This window comes from Macaca fascicularis, chromosome 10, assembly GCF_037993035.2.
Source record: "Macaca fascicularis isolate 582-1 chromosome 10, T2T-MFA8v1.1".
Taxonomy (NCBI): domain Eukaryota; kingdom Metazoa; phylum Chordata; class Mammalia; order Primates; family Cercopithecidae; genus Macaca; species Macaca fascicularis.
Genome location: NC_088384.1, coordinates 92861605 through 92889480, shown reverse-complemented (window position 1 = coordinate 92889480; position 27876 = coordinate 92861605). Strand labels below are relative to the sequence as shown.

Sequence of the window (27876 nt, the reverse complement as noted above, 5' to 3'; positions counted from 1 at the left end):
AAAGAAGGCTTGGAGAGAAATCAATCATTCCTTAGCTAAGGCTTAAAATTGGAGGATGTGGCCGGGCACGGTGGCTCATGCCTGTAATTCCAGCACTTTGGGAGGCCGAGGTGGGTGGATCACGTGAGGTCAGGAGTTTGCGACCAGCCTGGCCAACATGGCAAAACCCCGTTTCTACTAAAAATAAAAAAAATTAGCCAGGCATGGTGGTGGACGCCTGTAATCCCAGCTACTCGGGAGGCTGAGGCGGGAGAATCGCTTGAACCCGAACCCGGGAGGTGGAGGTTGCAGGGAGCCAAGATCGCACCACTGCACTCCAGCCTGGGCGACAGAGCAAGACTCCGTCTCAAAATACAAAAAAATTGAAGGATGTCGCCACGAAAAGCAGGGAAAGCCTTCCCAGGCAGAGGGAAGAGCGCCTGGGAATACAGCGCCTCAAAGGGCACCTGCTGCCCTGTCCCCGTCGTGCCCCTAGGCCCAGCCCGACCCGCCGCACCCACGGGCCCCGACCGTGGACACTGCAACCACAGGGGGCGCTGCGACCTCCTCCCGGGTGAAATGAAACCCGAGGGCAGGCCCCCCCTCCACCAAGCAAGTAAAGCAAGCCGTTTGAGGGGGTGGCCTGGAAATGAGAGAGAAAAAGTCCTAGAGCAGCAGTGGGATAGACTGAGGCAAACTGAGCTCAGAGCTCCAGTCCCCCCTGGGGAGAGTCACGGTCCACATTTTGGGAGTTAAGAAGATAAAGGGAGTGGGAACCAGAGCCTAGCAACGGGGACAGGCCATCAGATGCCTTTTGAGGCGCTGCATTCCTCCGGCAAGAATCTCTCCGGGCCTCTGTTTCCCCCATCTTAGATGGCTCTGGGGCCGTCGGGCGCAAAAGGACACGATAGTGTGGCGGGTCCCGGAAAGGGACTCCCCGGGCGGAGTGTTGGAGGGAGGTGGTGACGTAGCCGGACAGGACCTAAAGGAGTTGGACAAGAGGAGCGGAGGTGGCAGGAGCGTTGGACGGCGGTGTACGCATGCGCATCCTCAGACGCAGGCGTTCTGCGCGCGCGTGCCCGAGAAGCTGACGGTCGCGCATGCGCCCTTGGTTGGCGGGAGTTTCGGAGGCGGTGACAGTGACGTAGAAGGCGGAGACCGCTTGACCCCGAGCAGGGAGGGTCTGCTGCAGGGGCGCAAGGCGTCCAGGAGTGACCTGGGGCTGTGGAGCGGGACCCGTGGCCTTGTGTTTCAGGTACGGAGGCTCCGGACTGGACGGGCGTCGCCCTGAGGTCAGGAAGTCACAGGCTTGTTCTCTGATGGGGCCCCTCCCGCCGCCGCACTAATCTCTTTGGCGTCGTACTTCTCGGCCCAGCTCGACCCGCCGCACCCCCGGCGGCGGGTCACTTGAGGCCAGGACCTTGGACACTGGGAGGCCCCGGGGGCACTGCGAGCTCCTCCCAGGTGAAGTGAAACCCAGGGGCAGTCCCCCTTACCAACCCCATTAGAGATGTATCTGCCGAGCCAGGGGTCTAGGCTCCAGAAACAGGGGTGAGGACTAGGCAGAGGCCTGGGGTGACAGGCCTGGGTTCGAATTTTCCTTCTGCCCCCAGGCTGGCTGTGTCACAAGCTTGGGCCAGGCTTTTTGCCCCTCTGAACCTCAGTTCCCCTGTCTGCAAAGTGGAGTTAATGGTGCTTACGGAGTTGTGGAAAGGATTAAGTGGAATAACGACGCAGGTAAAGCGCTTATGTAGCACAGATTCTAGCACAGAATAAGCATTTAACAGTTGACAGTTGTTGCTTTTCTAAGCTTGGATCTGTGTGATACAATCGTTATTATCCAAGTCTGGATCTGTGTGATACGATCATAAGGACTGTGGAGGATTCAGATCCTTGACCGACCCCTCCTTGTTATCTTTTCCTTTTTGTCCCTCTGCATATATTCATATCTTTTTACTTAGCATCACCCACAGACGGATTTCTGCTGGGAGGGAGGGGACGATGAAGAGATGCCTAGGTCACATCCCTGCATTCTTCCAGTCAGTTGTTCATGACAGGCACTAGGAATACAAATACAGCCTGGCTGGGGAGACAGATATGTAAACAAATTTTATAGCCAATGCTACGAAGGCCAAGGGGCGTAGCCACCAACTCTGCCAAAGAGAAGTGATGTGAAAGCTTCATATTTGAGCTAGGTTGGGAAGGATGAATAAGTTTAACAGGTAGAAGGACAGATATGTGCAAAGATTCAGAAGTAATACAGGGAATAGGAGTGGGAGGAGAGAGCAGGAATGGGTAAATTGGGGCTAGTTTACCTAAGGTGTTGAGTACCCTTTGGAAAAGTCCCGGCAGCTGTCTAAGGAATAGACTGGGCCGGGCATGGTGGCTCAGGCCTGTAATCCCAGCACTTTGGGAGGCCAAGTCGGGCGGATCACCTGAGGTCAAGCGTTCGAGACCAGCCTGGCCAATATGGGGAAACCCCATCTCTACTACAAATACAAAAATTAGCTGAGTGTGGTGGCGGGCACCTGTAATCCCAGCTACTCAGGAAACTGAGGCAGGATAATTGCTTGAACCTGGGAGGTGGACGTTGCAGTGAGCCGAGACTGCGCCACTGCACTCCAGCCTCGGTGACAGAATGAGACTCCACCTCAAAAAAAAACAAAAACAAAGAATAGACTGGAGAGGGGCAGCTGGAGGTAGACAAACTAGTGGAGAGACTGTTAGATAGTGGGAGGGACCAGAAATTATGAGACCTGAACTAAACTAGTAACAGTGAGGCTGGGCGTGGTGGCTCACGCCTGTAATCCCAGGACTTTGGGAGGCCTAGGCTGGTTGGTCACTTGAGGCCAGGAGTTTGAGACCAGACTGGCCAACATGGGGAAACCCTGTCTCTACTAAAAATGCACAAATTAGCCAGGCATGGTGGTGCACGCCTGTAATCCCAGCTACTCAGGAGGCTGAGGCAGGAGAATCACCTGAACTGGGGAAGAGGAGGTTTCAGTGAGCCAAGATTGCACCACTGCACTCCAGCCTGGGCAACAGAGCAAGACCGTGTCTCAAAATAATAAATAAACCAGTAACAGTGAGAATGGATAAAAGATTTAGAGGCTGTTTATAGAACAGTTAGGACTTTGGATCTGGAGAACTAAGAATGAGAAGTAATGGATGATGTGGTTTTTCTAGTTTGGAAGACCAGGTAGACCATAATGTCATCAATGGAATTAGGGACTAGTTAAACACAAAGTAACTGGGAAGTAAGGTAGCGTGTGTGTTCAGGGAGATTTGAATATTTCTAGCAATAAAGTGTATAGAAATTCAGAAGAGGAGGTGATGGCCCCTGCTGATATTCTCTGTCAGGAAGGTGGACAAGGGTAGCTCGGAGAGGCAGGAAAGCACACGGCCTAAGACTGCAGCTGAAATGTGAAGAACAGATCACTTCATTTTCCTATTTTCAGAGTTTCCCACCTAGGATGACTTCAGTGACTAGATCAGAGATCATAGATGGTAAGTACTATAGTGAAATTCAGTACCTCTTACCTTGGGTTCAGGCTTCTGAGCTATACCCAAATCTTTCCTGGCTCCTGGTGGATTTGGAATCACATACTCATTTGCAGAGATGCTTTATTTATGTTTCCACGATCTAGGGGCATACATTGACTTTTTCCACTTTTTTGCACAAATAGTTGTGGCGGGTTTGATTTTGTATTTTGACTTTTTTATAACAAATGCTAGAAAAAGGACCAGTGATGTCTAAGACTCATGATCATCAATTGGAATCAAGTCTCAGTCCTGTGGAAGTGTTTACTAAAACATCTGCCTCCCTGGAGATGCATCAAGGCGTTTCAGAGGAAAGAATTCACCTTGGCTCTAGCCCTGAAAAAGGGGAAAATTGTGATCTCAGCCACCAGGAAAGACTTCAGTCGAAGTCCCTTCATTTGTCCCCTCAAGAACGATCTGCCAGTTATCAAGACAGGAGGCAATCCTGGCGGCGATCAAGTATGAAAGAAACGAACCGGCGGAAGTCGCTGCATCCCATTCACCAGGGCATCACAGGTGGGGTGCTGTGTACACAAGACAGTGAGGTTCCAGCTCAGATAAGAGACAGGTTCCAGCTCAGATAAGAGGCAGTGAGGTATGGCAGAAAGTGTAGGAGAATAGACATGACTTGCTACTTTATAAGTACTGATGTCGAACACCTAGTAAATGTTCAGTATTACTGCTATTTCTTTTTAAGAGACAGGATGTTGCTGTGCTGTCTAGGCTGGACTTGAACTTCTGGGCTCAAGCAGTCGTCCCAGTTCCGCCTCCCAAGTAGCTGGGACTACCGGCGTGAGCCACTGCACCTGGTTTACTACTTATGTTATTAGCTGCCACATATAAATTTCTAATTATTCAATATTCACCTGCTAGGATGAGAGACATTAAAGATTTCTTTCTGTGGTTTTCTATCTCATACCCTAAAGTGGAGCGGAAGATAGTTGGGTTGATACCTGATTTTAGCCTTTATAACTGAAAATATCTCAGGGAAGATGCACATACAAATATCTAGAGTGGGCCATGCCTGTAATCCTAGCACTTTGGGAGGCAGGAGGATTGCTTGAGTCCAGGAGTTTGAGGACAACCTAGGCAAAATGGCAAGACCCCATCTCTACAAAAAGTGTTTAAAAAAATAGCAGGGCATGGTGGCACGTACCTGTAGTCCCAGCTACTGGAGAGAGGCTGAGGCAAGAGGATCACTTGGGCCCAGGAATTCAAGACAGCAGTGAGCTATGATTGTGTCACTCAATCTATGATGGGTGACAAAGTAAGACCCCTGTCTCTAAAAAACTTCGTCTCTTTTTCCCTACTCCCTCTCTCTTCCCTCCTCCCTTGCTGCACCCCCCACCCCACCTCACTTTCTCTCTCTCTCTCTCTCTATGTGTGTGTGTGTGTGTGTGTGTGTGTGTGTATCTAGAGTGAAAAACTTAGTTTTTAGGGATGCTATACAGAATGTGATTTGTGTCATTTTGTGTGAATTTACAATAGTAACTATATCTTAGTAAGCATCAAAGTACAGAATATAACGTGGAAAGGCTTGCATATTTCAGGAAGACTATACTAGCTCTGTGGTGTTGAGTAAATTACTTAACCTTCTTTGCCTTAAGGTCCTCATCAGCAGCTTAGAGGTGAAATAGTACCTATCTTATATAACACAGTATTTGGCAGATAGTAAGCCCTGAAATGTTAAGCTATTGTGATTAGTTTTAAGGTATCATCCCATTTCCAAGTGGTCTGATGCACAGAAGGAAATCTGGGTAAAGATAGCCACTTAGCACATCAGAAAATTGCTGCCACAAGGCCCATGTACTTTAGTCCTTAGATGTGCTGAGAAAACATCAGTGCATCCCAAGATTAGCCCTACCTTTAGCTCTATGCCAGAGCATTTAGACTTAAACAGAAAAGCACCAATGTAATAAGGCTGGTTATTGCCTGGTTATTTCTGGCAACTTGCCAGGTTTCCTTGGTTATAGGCAGAAAGTATCCTGTTTTTCTTGACTAACAGCAGTGACAATTAAGAGACAAGAACTTTAAAAACACAACCAGCTGAACCTAGAGGGCAAAAAGACATGTAGCTCTCATAATTCACAAAGCAAAATTCCTTTGCTATGTAATAATTGTTTTCAAATGGACATAATTTTAAAAAACGGTATCTACATCTTGCGATTGGTTAGGGATTCAGTTGCATAATTATGTAAAATGCTCACCCAGTTCAGTCTGATAACTCACTGTATGACCTTGGGCAAGTTACCTTTTACTTTGTGCCTGTGTCATTATCTGTCATCTGAATGGAATTCATAGGATACTTGCCTCAAGGTTTAATGAAATATGTATATAGCATTTCATAAAATCCTTTTTATATAGCAAGTATTCAAAAAATGTTAGCTATTAATGCTATTATTAGGTCATTATAGAGAGGCAGTGTGGTAATAGTGGGAAAAACACAGATATTAGTGACAGACTTGGGTTTGAATTCTGGCTCCACCAATTTCCAGTTTCTGGCCTCAAACAAGTCATTTCCCCTCAGAGCTGCAGTTTTCCCATTTGTAAAATGGAACTTTATAATAGTACTCTTACAGTACAAAGTGTTTAAAGCACATTGCAGTGCCTGTCTTATAAAAATGCTCAAATGTGGCCAGGCACGGTGGCTCACACCTGTAATCCCAGCACTTTGGAAGGCCAAGGTGGGCAGATCACCTGAGGCCAGGAGTTCAAGACCAGCCTGGCCAACATGGGGAAGCCCTGTCTCTACTAAAAATATAAAAAATTGCCTGGGTTTGGTGGCGCATGCTTGTAGTCCCAGCTACTGCAACCTCTCGGCTCACTGCAGCCTCTGCCTCCTGGGCCCTTTTGATTCTCGTGCCTCAGCCTCTGGAGTAGCTAGGATTACAGGCGCATGCCACCACTCCTGGCTGATTTTTCTGTTGTTAGTAGAGACAGGATTTCACCATGTTGTCCAGGCTGGTCTCCAGCTCGTGGTCTCAAGTGATCCCATGCCTTGGCCCCAGAGTGTTGGGACTATAGGCGTGAGCCACCGTACCCAGCCAATACAAAGATTCCTGTAACTTTTTTTTTTAAGTTTGGGTGCACAAATGGGTAAACTTCATTCCTCAGTGATCCTGCAAAAATTAGAATTCTATCTTTAACTAAAGAAGGCTATTCTTGCCTTAAGTTGGATTTATCAAGAGGGAGGACACTTTTTAGTTTTGTTAGTTGCTAACTATCCATCTCCTTAAATGTGGCTATGTTTTATGTTAGAGCTCAGCCGGTCTATCAGTGTCGATTTAGCAGAAAGCAAACGGCTTGGCTGTCTCCTGCTTTCCAGTTTCCAGGTGAGGTTCTTGTAGCTGGGAAATGTTTTTGTGTTTGTTAACTGCTATTGTGACGATCTTTTTTTTTTAAGATGGATTCTGATTCTGTCACCCAGGCTAGAGTGCAGTGGTATGATCCTGACTCACTGCAACCTCCACCTCACAGGTTCAAGTGATTCTCCTGCCTCAGCCTCCCGAGTAGCTGGGACTACAGGCACGTGCCACCATGCCCAGCTAATTTTTGTACTTTTAGTAGAGATGGGACTTCACTGTGTTGGACAGAATGGTCTCGATCTCCTGACCTCCTGATCCGCCTGCCTCGGCCTCCTAAAGTGCTGGGATTTCAGGCATGAGCCACCGTATCCAGCCCTTAATTTTTTGTATTTTAGTAAAGATGAGGTTTCACCGTGTTGCCCAGGCTAGTCTTGAACACCTGAGCTCAGGCAGTCCACCCACCTCGGCCTCCCAAAGTGCTAGGATTACAGGTGTGAGCCACCGCGCCCAGACTTTTTTTAAGTTGTATTGTGTATTATGTGGCTACCAGGTACTTACATCAGTTTAGATAAGCAGGTAATTTGTATGAATTAAATAACCTTTTTTTTTTCCTAACGGAAAGTCAAAATCTATAGTCCAAGCAACAAAGGATTTTTTTGTTTGTTTTTTGTTTTTTTGAGATGGAGTCTTGCTCTATCACCAGCCTGGAGTGCAGTGGCACAATCTTGGCTCACTGCAACCTCCGCCTCCCAGGTTCAAGAAGTTCTCCTGCCTCACCCTCCCGAGTAGCTGGGACTACAGGCATGCGCCACCATGCCCAGCTAATTTTTTTTGTATTTTTAGTAGAGACGGGGTTTCACCATGTTGGCCAGGATGGTCTCCATCTCCTGACCTTATGATCCGCCTGCCTCAGCCTCCCAGAGTGCTGGGATTACAGGCATGAGCCACTGTGCCTGGTCAACAAAGAGGTTTTTTTTTTTTTTTTTTTTTTTTTTTTTTTTGAGACGGAGTCTCGCTCTGTCACCCAGGCTGGAGTGCAGTGGCCGGATCTCAGCTCACTGCAAGCTCCGCCTCCCAGGTTCACGCCATTCTCCTGCCTCAGCCTCCCAAGTAGCTGGGACTACAGGCGCCTGCCACCTCGCCCGGCTAAGTTTTTGTATTTTTAGTAGAGACGGGGTTTCACTGTGTTAGCCAGGATGGTCTCGATCTCCTGACCTCGTGATCCGCCCGTCTCGGCCTCCCAAAGTGCTGGGATTACAGGCTTGAGCCACCGCGCCCGGCCATTTTTTTCTTATCTATTTATTTGTTTCTGTGAAAAGTCTTATGTGTAAAAATTAAATCATATTTAGTATTTAGTTTCATATTTATTAAACATCATAAAGTGACATAAATTTAGGACTGGCCTGGAAATTTTTGGTGGTTGTACTAAAAATGCTTTTCTTTTATTTAGTTCTCTATTCAGAAACTTGAACCTTTCCTAAGGGACATTAAGGGCTTCAGTCTTGAAAGTTTTAGAGCCAAAGGTAAGTTGCTAACAGATAAGTGAGCTTTGACCCTGGGCAGTCAAAGCTTTGCTCACAGCATCCCCATTTACAGAAGCTGCTGCCTTATAAAACTAGCTCCCCCACCTTTTTTTTTTTTTTTTTTTTGAGATAGAGTCTCGCTCTGTCGCCCAGGCTGGAGTACAGTGGCGCGATCTCTGCTCACTGCAAGCTCCGCCTCCCAGATTCACGCCATTCTCCTGCCTCAGCCTCCCGAGTAGCTGGGACTACAGGCGCCCACCACCACTGCCGGCTAATTTTTTGTATTTTCGGTAGAGACAGGGTTTCAGTGTGTTAGCCAGGATGGTCTCGATCTCCTGACCTCGTGATCCACCTGCCTCGGCCTCCCAAAGTGCTGGGATTACAGGCTTGAGCCACCACGCCTGGCCCCCTTTTTTTTTTTTTTAAAGACAGAGTCTCATTCTGTTGCCCAGACTGGAGTGCAGTGGGGTGATCTTGGCTCACTATAGCCTCTGCCTCCTGGGTTCAAGCAGTTCTCCTGCCTGAGCCTCCCGAGTAGCTGGAAGCCACCATGCCTGGCTAATTTTTGTATTTTTAGTAGAGAAGAGGTTTCACCATGTTGGCCAGGCTGGTCTTGAACTCCTTACCTCAAGTGATCTGCCCATCTTGGCCTCCCAACGTGCTGGGATTACAGGCATGAGCCACTGTGTCCAGCCCCCCACTTTTTTTAACTTGCAAGAATATATGCTTATGAAGCTCAGGTGGTATGAAAGTGGAAAATAATCTTCCCTTCCACTCTGACCCCCAGTCTCAGTTCCTCTCCCCAAATGTAACTGTGGTCACCAGTTTCTTGTGTATCCTTGCAGAAATATTTATTGCTTTCTTTTTCTTTTTTTTTTTGAGATGGAGTTACACTCTGTCACCCAGTATTTCTAGTAGAGACAGGGTTTTGCCATGTTGGCCAGGCTGGTCTCGAACTCCTGACCTCAGGCAGTTCACCCACCTCAGCATCCCAAAGTTCTGGGATTATAGCAGTGAGGCACTGTGCCTGGCCTTTTTGGTTTCCCTTCCCTCCCCTCCCTTTCCTTTCCTTTTTTTTTTTTTTTTTTTTTTTTTTTTTAGGCGGAGTCTTGCTCTGTTGCCAAACTGGAGTGCAGTGGTGCAATCTCGGCTCACTGTAACCTTTACCTCCCAGGTTCAAGCGATTCTCCTGCCTCAGTCTCCCGAGTAGCTGGGACTACAGGCGCCACCATTCTCAGCTAAGTTTTACGTTTTTAGTAGAGACTGGGTTTCACCATGTTGGCCAGGATGGTCTTGATCTCTTGACCTCGTGATCTGCCCGCCTTGGCCTCCCAAAGTGCTGGGATAATAAGCATGAGCCACGGTGCCCAGCCTGGTTTTCTTTTTCTAATAAAGAGATGGGGGTTCTCTGTGTTGCTCAGGCTGTGCTGGGCTCAAGCAATCCTCCTGCCTTAGCCTCCTAAGTAGCTGGGACTACAAACACTATGCCTGGCTATGCCCGTAATTTTTTATTTGCCTCCTTGTTTCGTATTACTCTCTTGCCTATTGCCTGAGTTTTTTTTGTTTTGTTTTTGTTTTTTTTGACATAGAGTCTCATTCTAGCCCAGGCTGGTGTGCAGTGGCACCATCTCAGCTCACTGCAACCTCTGCCTCCCAGGTTCAAGCGATTCCCCTGCCTCAGCCTCCCGAGTAGCTGGGATTACAGGCGTGCACCACCACACCCAGCTAATTTTTGTATTTTTAGTGGAGACAGGGTTTCATCATGTTGGCCTGGCTGGTCTCGAACTCCTGACCTCAAGTGGTCCGCCTGCCGTGGCCTCCAAAAGTGCTGGGATTACAGGTGTGAGCCACTGTGCCCAGCCTCAGATACACCTTTTAAACTGCTTTTTCACAGGTCATTTATAGAAACATCATAAATGTCATAAAGGCTCGGCACAGTGGCTTACTTACGCCTATAATCGCAGGACTTTGGGAGGCTGAGGCAGGCGAATCACTTGAGCCCAGGAGCTGGAGACCAGCCTAGGCAACATGGTAAAACCCCATTTCTACAGAAAATACAAAAATTAGCTGGGCATGGTGGTGCTGCCTGTATTCCCAGCAAATAGGGAGGCTGGGGGCGGGGGTTATATTGCTTGAGCCCAGAAGGTGGAGGTTGCAGTGAGCTGAGATCACACCACTGCACTTCAGCCTAGGTGACAAAGCGAGAGTCTGTCTAAATAAATAGATAAAAATGAGTTGTCTTTCATTTTATCTATACCTACCAGAAAAAAAAGATACAGTCTTTCTACATACTTAACTCCACACTTTTGGGTGGGCTTGAGGACCAACATGTAACAGCAGACCCTAGAGCTGAGACTACCTTAATATACCTTTGTCAGCATCTCACTGTGAAAATGTATATTTTCTTTATTTTATGACACGTAAATTTGTTCTGTCTAGCATCTTCTCTTTCTGAAGAATTGAAACATTTTGCAGACGGACTAGAAACTGATGGAACTCTACAAAAATGTTTCGAACATTCAAATGGGTAAGAGCAGTTCCCCTTCTGTCCTAAATTATGATTGAATTAAGACTTTTGGCCGGGCGCTGTGGCTAACGCCTGTAATCCCAACACTTTGGGAAGCCGAGGTGGGCAGATCACAAGGTCAGAAGATCAAGACCATCTTGGCTAACATGGTGAAACCCCGTCTCTACTAAAAATACAAAAAAAAAAAAAAAATTAGCCAGGCGTGGTGGCAGGCACCTGTAGTCCAAGCTACTCCGGAGGCTGAGGCAGGAGTGTGGCATGAACCCAGGAGGCGGAGCTTGCAGTGAGCCGAGATTGGGCCGCTGCACTCCAGCCTGGGAGACAGAGAGACTCCGTCTCAAAAAAAAAAAAAAAAGAATTAGGACTTTTTTATAATTAGATAGTTGTTCATTTACCAACAAACATTTATTCAGCATCTTCTCTTTTTATTTATTTATTTATTTTTTGGTTCGGAACCTTGCTGTGTCCCCCAGGCTGGAGTGCAATGGTGTTATCTTGGCTCACTGTAACCTCCATCTCCCGGGTTCAAACCATTCTTCTGCCTCAGCCTCTCAGGTAGCTGGGACTACAGGCATGCACCACCATGCCTGGCTAATTTTTTGGTATTTTTAGTAGAGATGGGGTTTCACCATGCTGACCAGGCTGGTCTCAAGCTCCTGACCTCAAGTAATCCACCCACCTCAGCCTCCCAAAGTGCTGGGATTACAGACGTGAGCCACCATGCCCAGCTTATGTTTTTTTTTTTTTTTTAATTTTTGTTTTGTTTTTTGAGACAGAGTCTTGCTCTGTTGCCCAGGCTGGAGTGCAATGGCGCAATCGTGGCTGACTAACCTCTGTCTCCCGGGTTTAAGCAATTCTCCTGCCTCAGCCTCCCGCGCAGCTGGTATTACAGGTGCCCACCACCACACCTGGCTAATTTTTGTATTTTTTTTTTTTAGTAGAGACAGGGTTTCACCATATTGGCCAGGCTGGTCTCGAGCTCCTGACCTCAAGTAATCCACCTGCCTTGGCCTCCCAAAGTGCTGGGATTACAGACATGAGCCACTGCACCCGGCTTATTTATTTATTTTTTTTAATTTTTGTTTTTTGAGACAGAGTCTTGCTCTGTTGCCCAGGCTGGAGTGCAATGGCGTGATCTTGGCTCACTGTAACCTCCGCCTCCCTGGCTCAAGCAATTCTCCTGCCTCAGCCTCCCGAGTTGCTGGGATTACAGGTGTGCCCCACCATGCTCGACTTATTTTTTGTATTTTTATAGAAACGAGGTTTCACCATGTTAGCCAGGCTGATCTTGAACTCCTGACCCCAGGTGATCCACCCGTTTGAGCCTCCCAAAGTGCTGGGATTACAGGCGTGAGCCACCACGCCCAGCCAAGAGACACGGAGTTTTTAAGCAAGGAAAAAAAATTAGAGAAATATTTTAAGAAAGGTTAATCTGGCCATGATGTGAATTGGAATTGATAAGTGAAACAGAATATAAAGAGACCACTTAGAAAGCTATTACCTAGCTATTACCTATAGCTTAGAAAGCTATTACCTAGTGCAAGCTGGGCACGGTTGCTCACACCTGTAATCCCATCTGTTTGGGAGGCCGAGGCAGGCGGATCACAAGGTCAGGAGATCGAGACCATCCTGGCTAACACGGTGAAACCCTGTCTCTACTAAAAATACAAAAAATTAGCTGGGCATGTTGGTGGGTGCCTGAGGCTGAGGCAGGAGAATGGTGTGAACCTGGGAGGCGAACCTTGCAGTGAGCCAAGATAGCGTCACTGCACTCCAGCCTGGGTGACAGAGCGAGACTTCATCTCAGGAAAAAAAAAAAGAAAGCTATTACCTAGTGGAAAAGTGAAATAGAGTCCAACATTAAGTATTTTTTGAAAGACAAAAATTATGTAAGGGAGTCTGGGCATGGTGGCTCCCACCTGTAACTGAGGTGGGAGAATCACTTGAGCCCAGGAGTTTGAGACCTGGGCAACATGGAGAGACTGCATCTTTACTAAAAATAAATAAAAGACTGGGTGCGGTGGCTCACACCTGTAATCCCAGCACTTTGGGAGGCTGAGGTGGGTGGATCATGAGGTCAGGAGTTCGAGACCAGCCTGGCCAACATAGTGAAACCCCATCTCTACCAAAAATACAAAAATTAGCTGAGGGTGGTGGTGGGCGCCTGTTATCCCAGCTACTCTGGAGGCTGAGGCAGGAAAATCACTTGAACCCGGGAGGCGGAGGTTGCAGCAAGCTGAGATTGAGCCACTGTACTCCCACCTGGGTGACAGAGCCAGACTCCGTCTCAAAAATAAATAAATAGCCGGGCGCTGTTTCTCACGCCTATAATCCCAGCACTTTGAGAGGCTGAGGCAGGTGGATCACCTGAGGTCGGGAGTTTGAGACCAACCTGACCAACATGGAGAAACCCCATCTCTACTAAAAATACAAAAGTAGCCGGGTGTGGTGGTGCATGCCTGTGATCCCAGCTACTCTGGAGGCTGAGGTAGGAGAATCTGTTGAACCAGGGAGGCAGAAGTTTCAGTGAGCCGAGATTGTGCCATTGCACTCCAGCCTGGGCAACAAGAGCGAAACTCTGTATCAAATAAATAATTTATAAGCGATTATATTAAAGCAAATATTTCTTGAAAGATTTATGTCGTAATCCTATCTGTTTTCCAGAAAAGCATCAGATTTTTCCCTGGAAGCATCTGTGGCTGAGATGAAGGAATACATAACAAAGTAAGTTAACCTTTGTTAGAAAATCTAAATTCATTCTCCTATCTGGGGAAATTAACTAACTTGGAAAAAATGAATAGTAAGCATTGTATTTGGAGAGTCAGCATTAGTGCACCAATACTAGAAGTTAGAAGGCTCGTATTGAGATTTTTATGGACTCTACTAATGATCAGTTTCACAGAATGGAATCTAGAGAACACAAATATTAATTTGACTTGAAGAACTGAGGTTTGGTATGATTAAATATCCTCTGAATTGGTCAGGCTTTCTAATCCTGTAATGACCTTCAACTCACATTTTACATCTAGATTGTACACCTAACATACTTATTGTTACCGTGAGTGATTCAGAATAAGATTATAAAAATTAACTGAATTTTTTTTCCTCATTCTTATAGGTTTTCTTTAGAACGTCAGATTTGGGATCAGCTCTTGGTGCACTACCAGCAGGCGGCTGAAGAGATATTGTCCAGGTTAGCTCTATGAACTGTAAAAACTGTCTTTAAAAACCTTATGGAGTTTGATTGGGGTTTATTTCAGTTCTGTTAGTACAAATTGAAAGATGAATCCTTTCTCACAGGCCAGTAAGCTAATCAAATTCTGTAGTGTGTATTAGCACTCTCTGACCATAAACGGGAAGTGAGTGAGAAGAAGGAAGAGTTGGTGTCACTATTTTCGGTCCAAAACACAATTGCTTCTGTTCTGTGTCCTTGGCTACCATTTCATATCCTGGGGGAGACAGGCACATCTCTACATTGTACCTGGCAGCCTGGGGCTGGGCCAAGAACAGTAATCAAGGGGCTTCAGTGAGCACATGGCCTATGAGCTGCATGTTTGGGGGATGCCCTTGGCCAGGGCCTTCTTGGAAACAGAAAGACATGAAAGTGGGTGATGAGGAGGATGTGAGGAAAGAGAGGATCTTTGGGTCTTGAAGGTAGAGGAAAAGTAGGAAAGTGCTAGGTGTTTGTTTGTTTGTTTTGTTTTGTTTTGGAGACAGACTCTCGCTCTGTTGCCCAGGCTGGAGTGCATGGTGCTATCTCAACTCACTCCACCTCCCATGTTCAAGCAATTCTCCTGCCTCAGCCTCCTGAGTAGCTGGGACTACAGGTGTGTGCCATGATGCCAGGCTAATTTTTGTATTTTTAGTAGACACAGGATTTCACCATGTTGGCCAAGCTGGGCTGGGTGTTTTTTGTTGTTTTTTCGTTTTTTTGCTGTGTTGCCCAGGCTGGAGTGCAGTGGCACGATCTCAGCTCACTGCAGCCTCCACCTCCCAGGTTCAAGCAATTCTTCTGCCTCAGCCTCCTGAGTAGCTGGGATTGCAGGCATGTTCCACCACACCATGGTTTTGCCATGTTGGCCAGGCTGGTCATGAACTCCTGGCCTCAAGTGATCTGCCTATCTTGGCCTCCCAAAGTGTTGAGATTACAGGTGTAAGCCACAGCACCTGGCCAGAAAATGCTAGATTTTTACTTAGATGAACATTTAAGCCATGGTTTTAAGGTTTTTTTTTTTTTTTTTTTCCAAAATAAAATCTCAGCTAGAATCCCAACGACAAAATGTTAGTCAAAACCCTAATTGCAGAAGTGACCTCTCAGTAGAGAGGGTCTCTGAGGACCATGGTTTGAAAAACTTTCCCAGTCCAGGTAATGATGGTTATCAGTTACTTTTCACCCCTTACATACTCTGTTTATGAAGAAAGATAATGTGTAAGATGCCAGTTTCATATAAAAACTTTTGTGGCAAAGCTTATAGGTTAAAAGGAATGGTTCTAGAAGCAGACTGTCTGTTCAGACTCTAACTGTTCCTTAGTTTTGTGACCTTGGGCAAATCACTTAGTCTTGAATGAGCCTGAGGTTCCTCATTTGAAAATGGGGATGATATTAGTACCTTCCTCATTGGGTTATTGTAAGTGTCAAATTAGGTTAAATGTAAAGTACCCAGTAGTGTCTGGCACCTACTTAGCACTCAGTAAATTGTAGTAGTTGTTGTTATTAAAGTTGTTGTTCATCAGTTTTCATGAACTCTCAGTCCTGTTCAGTTATTTTAGATAATTGAGGTAGGCCAGCGTGTTTTGGTAAACAATCATAGACCCTGACTTTAGGATAGCAAGCTTTGGCTTCACTCTCTCCCAAGTATAGTCTTTCTGGTATATGGACCTTACTATTAAGTGGATTCAACTGACTGGAAGCTTCTAGCATTTCCTGGAGTCCAGAGGTATAAAGACATGAATACTAGACAGTTGTTTCAGAACTTCTTGTTAAGGCCAGGCGCGGTGGCTCATGCCTGTAATTCTAGCACTTTGGGAGGCCGAGGCAGGTGGATCACAAGTTCAGGAGTTCGAGACCAGCCTGGCCAACATGGTGAAACCCCATCTCTACTAAAAATACAAAAAATTAGCTGGGCATGGTGGCAGGCGCCTGAAATCCCAGCTACTTGGGAGGCTGAGACAGGAAAATCGCTTGAACCCGGGAGGCAGAGGTTTCAGTGAGCTGAGACCACGCCACTTCATTCCAGCCTAGGCAACAGAGTGAGACTCAGTCTCAAAAAAAAAACTTCCTGTTAAGAGAGCCTATACCTAGTGTAGAGTTGAGGAATACTGATTCAGCTTTATAGGATAATCTTTGGTATCTCTTCCAGAAAATAATTACAAAATCCCTCGAAAGCACTTTTGTTTTGTTTTTAGAGGATCAGCTGAGGCCAAAATTACTGAGGTCAAAGTGGAACCTATGACATATCGTGGGTCTTCTCAGAATGAAGTTCTTAATACAAAGCCTGACTACCAGAAAATATTACAGAACCAGAGCAAAGTCTTTGATTGTATGGAGTTGGTGGTAAGTGGGCTCATGTTTATTTGGTTGAGTTATCCAGCTTGCCACCTTGTAATCCTTGGAAATTAAAAGACCTGGAGAATATGTATAAGTGTAAGTTGAATAAGTATATTCAGCTCTACCTTGGGAAAACATGGAGAGACAATTAAAAAATAATAAACAGGCCGGGTGTGGTGACTCACACCTGTAATCCCAGCACTTTGGGAGGCCGAGGTGGGCGGATCACGAGGTCAGGAGTTCGAGACCAGCCTGGCCAACATGGTGAAACCCCATCTCTACTAAAAATACAAAAAATTAGCCGGGCGTGGTGGTGGGCGCCTGTGGTCCCAGCTACTCAGGAGGCTGAGGCAGGAGAATGGCGTGAACCCAGGAGGCAGAGGTTGCAGTGAGCCGAGATCGCGCCACTACACTCCAGCCTGGGTGAGAGCGAGACTCCGTCTCAAAAAAAAAAAAAAAATTAAAAAATTAAAAAATGAATATATAGTGGTAAATGCTGATGAAGCAGGTAAGAGGGAAGGACAGTATAGGGAGGTTGATGGGTTGCTATTTTATATAGCAAGGTTATTGAAGGCCCCTTTGAGGTGCCATTTTAACAGACTTGAAGGAAATGAACCATGAGGACATTTGAGGGAATAGTATTGTGTCAATCCAGGTATTAACAGCAAGCAGATGGTATTTGAAAGGACAATTCAATGAGAGTTTATTTTCAAAAAAGCTAAACAGATATGGGTATTGGAGAACCACAAGGGTTAGTAGAGTAACCTGGGGCTTATAGGCAGCAGAGCTCTTACTCCCCCTAGGCCTGAAAGGGAGGAGGGAGTAGCAGTTACTGTGGCACCTAATGGGAGAAAGTCACATAGTTAGCTGATTTGAGAGAGCCAACTCAAGATGACTCGTTCAGCTCCTTCCCACTTAGGCATCCTGTTGGTAGAGGTTACACGGGTCAGCCTCCTGGAGCATAGAGCAACCTGGAGAAGAATGTGGTGTGACTTTGGAGGAACAAACAGAGTATCTGGCATAAGCATTCCAGGCTGAAAGAACAGCAAGCCCAAAGCTCCTGAACAAGAGCTTGCTTGTCGGGTTTGAGGAACATCCAAGAAGCCATGGACCTTTACAGCTCACGGCTGTCTTTTTTCTGCAGATGGATGAGCTGCAAGGGTCAGTGAAACAGCTGCAGGCCTTTATGGAGGAAAGTACCCAGTGCTTCCAGAAGGTGTCAGTACAGCTTGGTAAGCTTGTCTCTTGAGGGGACCAGAGTTTGGGCTGTTTTCCATCTGATAGCTTTTGGGATACAAACTGCCCTTCAAAGCCTATGGTCCAAGAGGGTAAGACCTATATGAGGTGATTTGTTTTTCTCCCCACAATAAATAGTATGTTATTGATATATACTATTTGATAGGAAATTTCTAGATGTAAATTCTACAGAAGCACAGTAGACTGAAAATTAAATCCCCATGAAATATGTTGTTGTTCTGGTAAATCCAAGACTTAAGAAATACCCACCCATTGCTTTTTCCCTCCTCATTTCTCAAGAATTCACTAAGTGACACTGACATTACTCCTCCCTAGCTTTTCCTGACCTCCTCTCAGCCCTTAATTATTTGCTATATGTACCTTCATTTTCTTTCTTTTTTTTTTTTTTCTTCTTTTTTTGAGGCAAAGTCTCACTCTTGCTCTCATCCAGGTTGGAGTGCAGTGGTGCAATGACTGCACAGCTCACTGCAGCCTAAACCTGATAGGCTCAAGCAGTCCTTTCACCTCAGGCTCCCAGAGTAGCTGGGACTAAAAGCGTGCACCACCACACCCAGCTAAATTTTTAATTTTTTTGTAGAGATGGTCCAGGCTGTGTTGTCCAGGATGGTCTTCAACCCCTGGGCTCAAGTGATCCTCCTGCCTTGGCCCCCCAGAGTGCTGGGATTATAAGTGTGAGCCACTGCGCCTGACCATCATTTTATTTGTTTGTTTGTTTATTTGTTTTGAGAAGGAGTTTCGCTCTTGTTGCCCAGGGTAGAGTGCAATGGCGAGATCTCGGCTCACTGCAACCTCTGCTTCCTGGGTTCAAGTGATTCTCCTACCTCAGCCTCCCGAGTAGCTGCGATTATAGGCATGCTCCACCACGCCCGGCTAATTTTGTATTTTTAGTAGAGACGGGGTTTCTCCATGTTGGTCAGGCTGGTCTCGAACTCCTGACTTCAGGTGATCCACCTGCCTTGGCCTCCCAAAGTGCTGGGATTACAGGCTTGAGCCACTGCGCCCGGCCTCCATCTTCTTACTGATCATGTTGTATTGTGATTGTAGTGGTAGCTGGCTTTTTTTTTTCAGACAGAGTCTCGCTCTGTTGCCCAGGCTAGAGTGCAGTGCCATGATCTTGGCTCCCTGCAACCTCCGCCTCCTGAGTTCAAGATACTCTCCCACCTCATTCTCCTGAGTAGCTGGGATTACAGGCATGTGCCACCATACCTGGCTAATTTTTGTATTTTTAGTAGAGATAGGTTTTCACCATGTTGGTCAGGCTGATCTTGAACTTCTGACCGCAAGTGATCCACCCACTTTGGCTTTCCAAAGTGTTGGGATTACAGACATGAACCACCCTTTTTTTTTTTTTTTTTTTAAGATAGGGTCTTGCTCTGTCGCCCAGGCTGGAATACAGGGGTGCAGTCATGACTCATTGCAGCCTCAACTTTCTGGGCTCCCAGCTGATCCTCTTGCCTCCCATGTAGCTGGATGATCATGCTAGGACCATGCTAGGCTAATTTTTTTTTTTTTTTTTTTGTAGAGACAAGGTCTTACTGTGTTGCCCAGGCTAGTCTCAAACTTCAAACAGTCCTCCCGCCTTGGTTTCCCAAAGTGCTGGGATTACAGGCGTGAGCCACCTTGCCCAGCTGTGGTAAGATGACAGTTCTTACCAAATTGTCATCTCCTTGAGGCCAGAGACTCTCTTATTTGTCTTTGTAATGCCCTTCCATGTCTGGCACAATGTCCATACATTAAGTTTTCAATAAATGTTATGTTATTTCAATTGAAATTTATTTTTTTGGCCTCTTTTCTCTGCAGGGAAGAGAAGCTTGCAACAATTAGATCCCTCACCAGCTCGAAAACTGTTGAAGCTTCAGCTGCAGAACCCACCTGCCACACGTGGATCTGGATCTTGTCAGTGACCTTATGAGCTTTCCTGCCACAAGTTGCCCAAGAGGAGAAGAATGGGAAGAGTGCCCCAGCACATGGAGACTGCGTGATTTCTGCTCTGTTGCCTTTGAAGATAACTGGCTGGACTGACTATAGAGCACTTTGACTTTTTTCAAAAAGTGATGGAATTTGTATGTCAAATGAATATTGTATAGACGTTTTTCCCAGGAATGTACAAAATTCTTGAAAGTTCAAACTTCTTTTTTGAAATGCTCTTCAGATCCAGTGGCCCATTCTTTTATATTTATCCTATGAAGATGTTTTTCAGGTTTTGAAACAATCCAAAAATCATTTAGGACCAAGTCTAAGGAAACATTTTAGTGGCCATCTTGGATTCTGGTTGTAAAGGAATGATACTAATTTTCTAGCATGGCTCTGAAGGTGATTTTAGGTAGAAGAGTTTTGAGGCTGGGCATAGTGGCTCACGCCTGTAATCCTAGCACTTTGGGAGACTGAGGCGGGTGGATTGCTAGAGCCCAGAGGTTCAAGACCAGCCTGAGAAATAAGGTGAAACCCTGTCTACAAAAAATACAAGAAGTTAGCTGGGTGTGGTGGCATGCGCCTGTAGTGCCAGCTACTCAGAAAGCTGAGGTGGGAGGATTACTTGAGCCCAGGAGGTTGAGGCTGCAGTGAGCTCTAATTGTGCCAGTGCACTCCAGCCTGAGCGACAGAATGAGACAGTGTCTTAAAAAAAAATTAAAAATTGTTAAAAAAAAAAATGGAAAAGTTTTGAGCATTGTTTGCGTCATTGGGATACATATGTCACTTCACAAGATGTTCAATTTGAAGGAAATACCACTCATTATATCCTGTTGTCTGTAGTGTGCTTCCGTTTTTAATATTGAGTTGACCTCCTAAATCCTAGATTCATGACAAGAAAGACTAAGTACTACTATTCATTGTTCTATTTGTTTATAATCTGTATTGTAAACTTGCACATAATTAAAAGCTTTCCCTTGTCTTTGTCTGTGTTTTGAGTGTATAAACAAAAAGGGAGTACTGGGCACGGTGGCTCACGCCTATAATCCCAGCACTTTGGGAGGCCTAGGCGGGCAGATTGTCTGAGCTCAGGAGTTCACTACCAGCCTGGGCAACATAGTGAAACCCTGTCTCTACTAAAAAAAAAAAAAAAAAAGGCTGGGCATGGTGGCATGCACCAGTAAGTAGTTCCAGCTACTCAGGGGGCTGAGGCAGGAGAATTGATTGAACCCGGGAGGCGGAGGTTGCAGTGAGCCAAGATCACACCACTGCACTCCAGCCGGGGCAAAAGAGCGAGACTCCATCTCAAATAAAAGGGAGGGCAGGGCCCAGTGGCTCACACCTGTAACCCCAGCACTTTGGGAGGCCAAGGTGGGCAGATCACGAGGTCAGGAGTTCAAGACCAGACTGCCCAACATAGTGAAACACCATCTCTATTAAAAATACAAGAATTACTTTGGGAGGCCGAGATGGGCAGATCATGAGGTCAGGAGATCGAGACCATCCTGGCTAATACGGTGAAACCCCGTCTCTACTAAAAATACAAAAAAAAAAAATTAGCCGGGCGTGGTGGCAGGCGCCTGTAGTCTCAGCTACTCGGGAGGCTGAGGCAGGAGAATGGCATGAACCTGGAGGGCGGAGCTTGCAGTGAGCCGAGATTGTGCCACTGCACTCCAGCCTGGGCGACAGAGCGAGACTCCGTCTCAAAAAAAAAAAAAAAAAAAAAATAGCCGGCTGTGTTGGTGCACACCTGTAATCCCAGCTACTTGGGAGGCTGAGGCAGAAGAATTGCTTGAACTTGGGAGGTGGAGGTTGCAGTGAGCTGAGATCGTGCCATTGCACTCCAGCCTGGGCGACAGAGTGAGACTCTATCTCAAAAAAAAACGGAGGGCTGGGCATGGTGGCTCATACCTGTAATCCCAGCACTTTGGGAGGCTGAGGCAGGTGGATCACTTGAGGTCAGGAGTCCGAGACCACCCTGGCCAACATGGTGAATTCCCATATCTACAAAAAATACAAAAAAAATAGCCAGATATGGTGGCACATACCTGTAATCCCAGCTACTTGGGAGGCTGAGGCAGGAGAATCACTTGAACCCAGGAGGCAGAGCTTGTGCCACTGCACTCATGGGCAGTGCTTTATCCTGGGCGAAAAGGCAAGACTCTGTCTCAAAAAACAAAACAAAACAAAAAAAAAGAGTAGGAGGGTTTAACAGAAAACAGGATTCTTTGCCAAGATGCTGAAGTGAACAGTAGTGTTGAGCTATACCTCTGCATTAATTACCAGTAGAACACCAACTAGGCCAGGCACTTTGGGAGGCTGAGGTGAGTGGTCGCTTGAGCCCAGGAGTTTGAGGCCAGCCATGAGCAGCATGCCGAAACCCGGTCTACAAAAAATACAAAAATTGGCTGAGAGTGGTGGTGCATACCTGTATTTCCAGCTACTTGGGAGGCTGAAGTGAGAGGATCAATTGAGCCTGGAAGGCCAAGGCTGCAGCAAGACATGATCGTAGTACTGCATTCCAGCCTGGGCAACAAAGTGAGACCCTATCTCAAAATTTAAAAAATTAAAAATAAATAAAAATAAAAATAAAAAAGGGCCGGGCGCAGTGGCCCACACCTGTAATCCCAGCACTTTGGGAGGCCGAGGCGGGTGAATCATGACGTCAGGAGATCAAGACCATCCTGGCTAACATGGTGAAACCCCATCTCTACTGAAAACACAAAAAATTATCCAGGCATGGTGGCGGGTGCCTGTAGTCCCAGCTATGTGGGAGGCTAAGGCAGGAGAATGGTGTCAACTCAGGAGGCGGAGCTTGCAGTGAGCCAAGATCACGCCACGGCACTCCAGCCTGGGCAACAGAGTGAGACTCCGTCTCAAAACAATAAATTAATTAAATAAATTAAATTAAATTAAAAAGACACACACACACACAAAAACCCACCATCCAATTTATTACTTACGTTTCTTATTCTGGCCAGGCATGGTGGCTCACACCTGTAATCCAGCATTTTGAGAAGCTGAAGTAGAGATCACTTGAAACTAGGAGTTCGAGATCAGCCTAGGCAAGATGGTGAGACCCTCAACCCTTCAAAAATTTAAAAAATTAGCCAGGCTTGATGGTGCGTGCCTATAGTGCTCATGCCTGTAGTCCCAGCTACTCAGGAGGCTGGGGCAGGAAGATCCCTTGAGCTCAGGAGTTCAAGGCTGCAGCGAGCTATGATTGTGCCACTGCACTCCAGCCTGGACAACAGCAAGACCCTGGCTCAAAAGCTAACTAACTAACTAAATAAATAAATCCAGGCAGTAGGTGCCATGGCACGCTTATGGCTCACTGGACCCTCAACCTCCTGAGCTCAACCAGCTCAAACAGCTGGGACTACAGGTGTGCACCACCACATCTGACTAATTTTTGTTTTGTTTGAGAGGAGTCTCCCTCTGTTGCCCAGGCTGGAGTGCAGCAGTGCCATCTCGGCTCACTCCAACATCTGCCTCCTGGCTTTAAGTGATTCTCCTGCCTCAGCCTCCTGAGTGCATGGGATTACACACACGCACCACCACACCCAGCTAATTTTTGTATATTTAGTAGAGATGGGGTTTCACCATGTTGTCCAGGCTGGTCTTGAACTTCTGACCTTAGGTGAGCCACCCGTCTTAGCCTCCCAAAGTGTTGGGATTACAGGCATGAGCCACTGCACCTGACCTAACCTTTTTTTAGACGGAGTCTTGCTCTGTCACCCAGGCTGGAGTGCAGTGGCACGATCTCGGCTCACTGCAAGCTCCGCCTCCCGGGTTCACACCATTCTCCTGCCTCAGCTTCCCGAGTAGCTGGGACTACAGGCGCCCACCACCATGCCTGGCTAATTTTTTTTGTATTTTTAGTAGAGACGGGGTTTCACCGTTTTAGCCAGGATGCTCTCGATCTCCTGACTTCGTGATCTGCCCGCCTCGGCCTCCCAAAGTGCTGGGATTACAGGCGTGAGCCACCACGCCCGGCCCTGAACTAACTGTTGTACTGTCGTTGGAATGGGGTTTCTCCATGTTGCCCAGGCTGGTCTCAAACTGGACTCAAGATATCCACCCACCTCAGCCTCCCAAAATGCTGAGATTACAAGTGTGAGCCACTGTGCTCAGCCAAAATAAAATGTTTCTTATTCTCTGATCCCACTAAAGGGACAAATCCCATTTCAGTTAAACACCCAGTCTTAATCTTAAGTCTTAAACCTTGGTGCAAGTGCCAGTTAATAAGAGATGACATCTCCTTGCTTTGACCTACATTTGTTCTTTATTCCTTTATATATTTACTGAGGACCTGCCATATGCCACACACAGTTCTAGGATTGGAGGGGCAAGCAAAGAGCAAAAACACATGGGTTCTTTCTCAAGATGCTCAGTTTCCTGACGACACAAGGACCAAGAAAAAACACTGCAGAAGAGATATTTCAGTTGACTTGAGAAAGATGAAGGAGTTAAATGGGACATTTCAGGCAAAAGGAGATGCAATTTTCAAAGGCTTGAAGAGCAGAGTGGAGCATGCTAGGATACTTAAAAAAAAAAAAAAAAAAAAAAAAAAAGGCCGGGCGTGGTGGCTCACGCCTGTAATCCCAGCACTTTGGGAGGCTGAGGCAGGCAGATCACAAGGTCAGGAGATCGAGGTCATCCTGGCTAACACGGTGAAACCCCGTCTCTACTAAAAAATAAAAAGAAGGCCGGGCGCGGTGGCTCAAGCCTGTAATCCCAGCACTTTGGGAGGCCGAGGCGGGCGGATCACAAGGTCAGGAGATCGAGACCACAGTGAAACCCCGTCTCTACTAAAAATACAAAAAATTAGCCGGGCGCGGTGGCGGGCGCCTGTAGTCCTAGCTACTCAGGAGGCTGAGGCAGGAGAATGGCGTGAACCCAGGAGGCGGAGCTTGCAGTGAGCCGAGATCGCGCCACTGCACTCCAGCCTGGGCGACAGAGCAAGACTCCGTCTCAAAAAAAAAAATAAATAAAAATAAATAAATAAATAAATAAATAAAAAGAAAAATTAGCTGGGCGTGGTGGCAGGCGCCTGTAGTCCCAGCTACTGGGGAGGCTGAGGCAGGAAAATGGCGTGAACCCGGGAGGCGGAGCTTGCAGTGAGCCGAGATCCCACCACTGCACTCCAGCCTGGGCTACAGAGCAAGACTCCATCTCAAAAAAAAAAAAAAAAAAAAAAACAATAAAGCAGGAGTGCTGGGCACCAGCAGAAGACTGGCCTGAAACAAGTATAATTGAAAGTTATTAGAAGGTTTCAAGAAAGGGCGAGAGGACAGAACTTTATTTTTAAAAGATTACTCGGCCGAGCGCAGTGGCTCACACCTGTAATCCCAGCACTTTGGTAGGCTGAGGTGGGTGGATCACGAGGTCAAGAGATCAAGACCATCCTGGCCAACATGGTGAAACCCCGTCTCTACTAAAAATACAAAAAATTAGCTGGACGTGGTGTCACGTGCCTGTAGTCCCAGCTACTCAAGAGGCTGAGGCAGGAGACTCGCTTGAAACAGGAAGACCAGAGATCGTGCCACTGCACTCCAGCCTGGGCCACAAGAGTGAAACTCCATCTCAAAAAAAAAAAAAAAAAAAAAAAAAAAAAAAAAAAACTCTAGTTGCGGTGTGGGGAAAAGACAGAAGCAAGCAAGGTGTGGGTGTGAGAGACCAGTTAGGTTATTGCAGGCGTCAAGGACAGAAATGACAGCTTGTGCTGGGTGTTTGCAGTGGACGAGTGGGGTGAGACTGCTTCTGTTGCCCACAGTGTCTGGAACATAGACATGGAACCTAGGTATTAAAAACCTTACTCTAGCCGGGTATGGTGGCTCACACCTGTAATCCCAGCACTTTGGGAGGCTGAGGCAGGTGGATCACCTGAGGTCAGGAGTTCAAGACCAGCCTGGGCAACATGGTGAAACCCCATCTCCTCAAAAATACAAAAATTAGCCTAGCATGATGGCAGGTGCCTGTAATCCCAGCTACTTAGGAGGCTGAGGTGGGAGAATCGCTTGAACCCGGGAGGGGGCGAAGGTTGTAGTGAGCCAAGATTGTGCCACTGCACTCTAGTCTGGGTGACAGAGCAAGACTCTGTTTCAAAAAAAAACCCTAACTCTGCCGGGCGCGGTGGCTCACGCCTGTAATCCCAGCACTTTGGGAAGCTGAGGCGGGCTCACGAGGTTAGGAGTTCCAGACCAGCCTGGCCAACATGGTGAAACCCCGTCTCTGCTAAAAATACAAAAAAAAAAAAAAAAAAAAAAAAAATTAGCTGGACGTGGTGGTGGGCGTCTGTAATCCCAGCTACTCGGGAGGCTGAGGTGGGAGAATCGCTTGAACCCGGGAGGCGGAGGTTGCAGTGAGCTGAGATCGCGCCATTGCACTCCAACCTGGGCAACAGAGCAAGACTCTGTCTCAAAAAAAAACAAAAAACAAAAAGCACCTAACTCTGCCATTTATTTATGAGATGGAGTCTTGTTCTGTCACCCAGGCTGGAGTGCAGTGGCACAATTGGCTCACTGCAACCTCCACCTCCTGGGTTCAAGCCATTTTCCTGCCTCAGCCTCCCCAGTAGCTGGGATTACAGGCGTACACCACCACGTCCAGCTAAATTTTGCATTTTAGTAGAGACAGGGTTTTCACCATGTTAGCCAGACCGGTCTGGAACTCCTGACCTCGTGATCCACCCACCTCAGCCTCCCAAAGTGCTGGGATCACAGGCATGAGCCACTGCGCCCGGCCCTTCTGCCATTTATTAACTGTAACTGAGAAATTTATTTAATCTCTTATCTCGAAGGTTGAGAGAATTATAGAACCTGTATCACAAGGATGCTATAAGGATTAAATAATATAAAAGTTTAGTGGTATCAGTATGCTGCAGAAGGTGAAGCTTGAACAGTGGATAGATGATGGAGCAGTTAGAGATGGGAAAACTAGTTCTATTTGGGATACCAAATGGAGAAATCAACTGGTCTGTCAAATAACACAGGTGGAGAACTGGGTGGAGAAATCTGTACTGGAAATAACATTTGAGAGTTGTTGATGTCTAGTTATTGATGACTTGAGAATGAATGATATAGTCCACAGTAGAGCAAGAAGGGAAAGTTTGGATGGTCTCATGGAAATCCAACATTTAAGAATCAGAGGAGGGCAGGACACAATGGCTCATGCCTGTAATCCCAGAACTTTGGGAGGCCTAGGCTTGCTTGAGGATTGCTTGAGTCCAAGAGTTCTAGACCAGCCTGGGCAACATGGTGAGACCCTCATCTATATCTATCTCTATTTATCTGTATCTCAAGAATCAGAGAAATGCTCTTAATTGCCTACTGTTTCATAAACAAAGTAGTATAATGGAGAGAGTTGGAGTGAATTTTCTTTTTTCTTTTTTTTTTTGAGACGGAGTCTTGCTCTGTTGCCCAGGCTGGAGTGCAGTGGCACAATCTCAGCTCACTGCAAGCTCCGCTTCCCGGGTTCACGCCATTCTCCTGCCTCAGCCTCCCGAGTAGCTGGGACTAAAGGTGCTCGCCACCATGCCTGGCTAATGTTTGTATTTTTAGTAGACATAGGGTTTCACCTTGTTAGCCAGGATGGTCTCGAGCTCCTGACCTCGTGATCCACCCACTTTGGCCTGCTGGAATTGCAAGCGTGAGCCACCGCGCCCGGCTGTGAATTTTCATTTTATCCTCAATCTCCTCATCTGTAAAATGGGGATAGATTATCTCTCTAAAGATGATTATACCCTCCCTCATTTTATTTATTACATTGTATTGCATTTTTTGCTTATGAGGATTTGTTCAAACTCAAGAAGTATGTTTTGTATCTTCAACAACAGCAAAACAGGAGAGAATAAAGAAAAATAATACTTACTGAACTCTAAGCATTTTACATGCATATTATCATTCAGTCTTTGCCACAACCTTGTAACTTCTATTTCTGGGTGTGTGACTATAGATGAGGAACTGGGGCATGGAGAGGCATGGAGAGACTTAATCGTCTAACCAAGGACATATGGATACATAGTGGATGGTAAACTAGAACTAATTTGAATTCAGTAAATGTTAACAAACATAAACCATATAATAAATGGCTGTGATCAATTAATGTTAGTTTTCCCTCCAACTAAATTTGGTTCAGGAATTGTGCTTGATGAATAACAATATTATTGTTGCCCTCTGAGATGTTCGGTAATATTTATTTGTTCAGTTTGCCTTAATTAAAAGAATATACTTCGGGCACGGTGGCTCAAGCCTGTAATCCCAGCACTTTGGGAGACTGAAGAGG

General features: G+C 46.4%; 1 protein-coding gene across 16 annotated transcripts; it reads left to right on the top strand.

Moving 5' to 3' along the window:
• The first annotated feature begins 1132 nt into the window (after positions 1–1132).
• DSN1 (DSN1 component of MIS12 kinetochore complex) lies at positions 1133–20572 on the top strand. Of its 16 annotated transcripts, XR_012419334.1 has the most exons (12): positions 1133–1234; positions 3438–3486; positions 3715–4035; positions 6778–6851; positions 8275–8347; positions 9522–9958; positions 10499–10874; positions 13539–13598; positions 13993–14067; positions 16281–16428; positions 17567–17654; positions 19480–20572. XR_012419334.1 is itself a non-coding variant. In XM_005568936.3 (11 exons), exons 2-11 carry the CDS (start codon positions 3453–3455, stop codon positions 19581–19583), a joined length of 1065 nt encoding a protein of 354 aa, XP_005568993.3. In that variant the 5' UTR covers positions 1133–1234; positions 3438–3452; the 3' UTR covers positions 19584–20572. The 16 variants fall into 16 exon arrangements, 14 of the variants coding, with proteins under 14 accessions (XP_005568993.3, XP_045218875.2, XP_015313516.3 ...); XM_005568936.3 differs by lacking the exon at positions 9522–9958 and having other exon boundaries at positions 10787–10874; XM_045362940.2 differs by lacking the exon at positions 9522–9958 and having other exon boundaries at positions 3340–3486; positions 10787–10874.
• Positions 20573–27876: the final 7304 nt, after the last annotated feature.

Bases quoted from the DNA above. Each gene is read 5' to 3' on its own strand.
- DSN1 (XM_005568936.3), top strand. From the start codon at position 3,453: ATGACTTCAGTGACTAGATCAGAGATCATAGATG. The intron at 13,599-13,992 runs GTAAGTTAACCT...TCATTCTTATAG, and splicing joins ATGAAGGAATACATAACAAA to GTTTTCTTTAGAACGTCAGA. The intron at 17,655-19,479 runs GTAAGCTTGTCT...TTTTCTCTGCAG, and splicing joins GAAGGTGTCAGTACAGCTTG to GGAAGAGAAGCTTGCAACAA.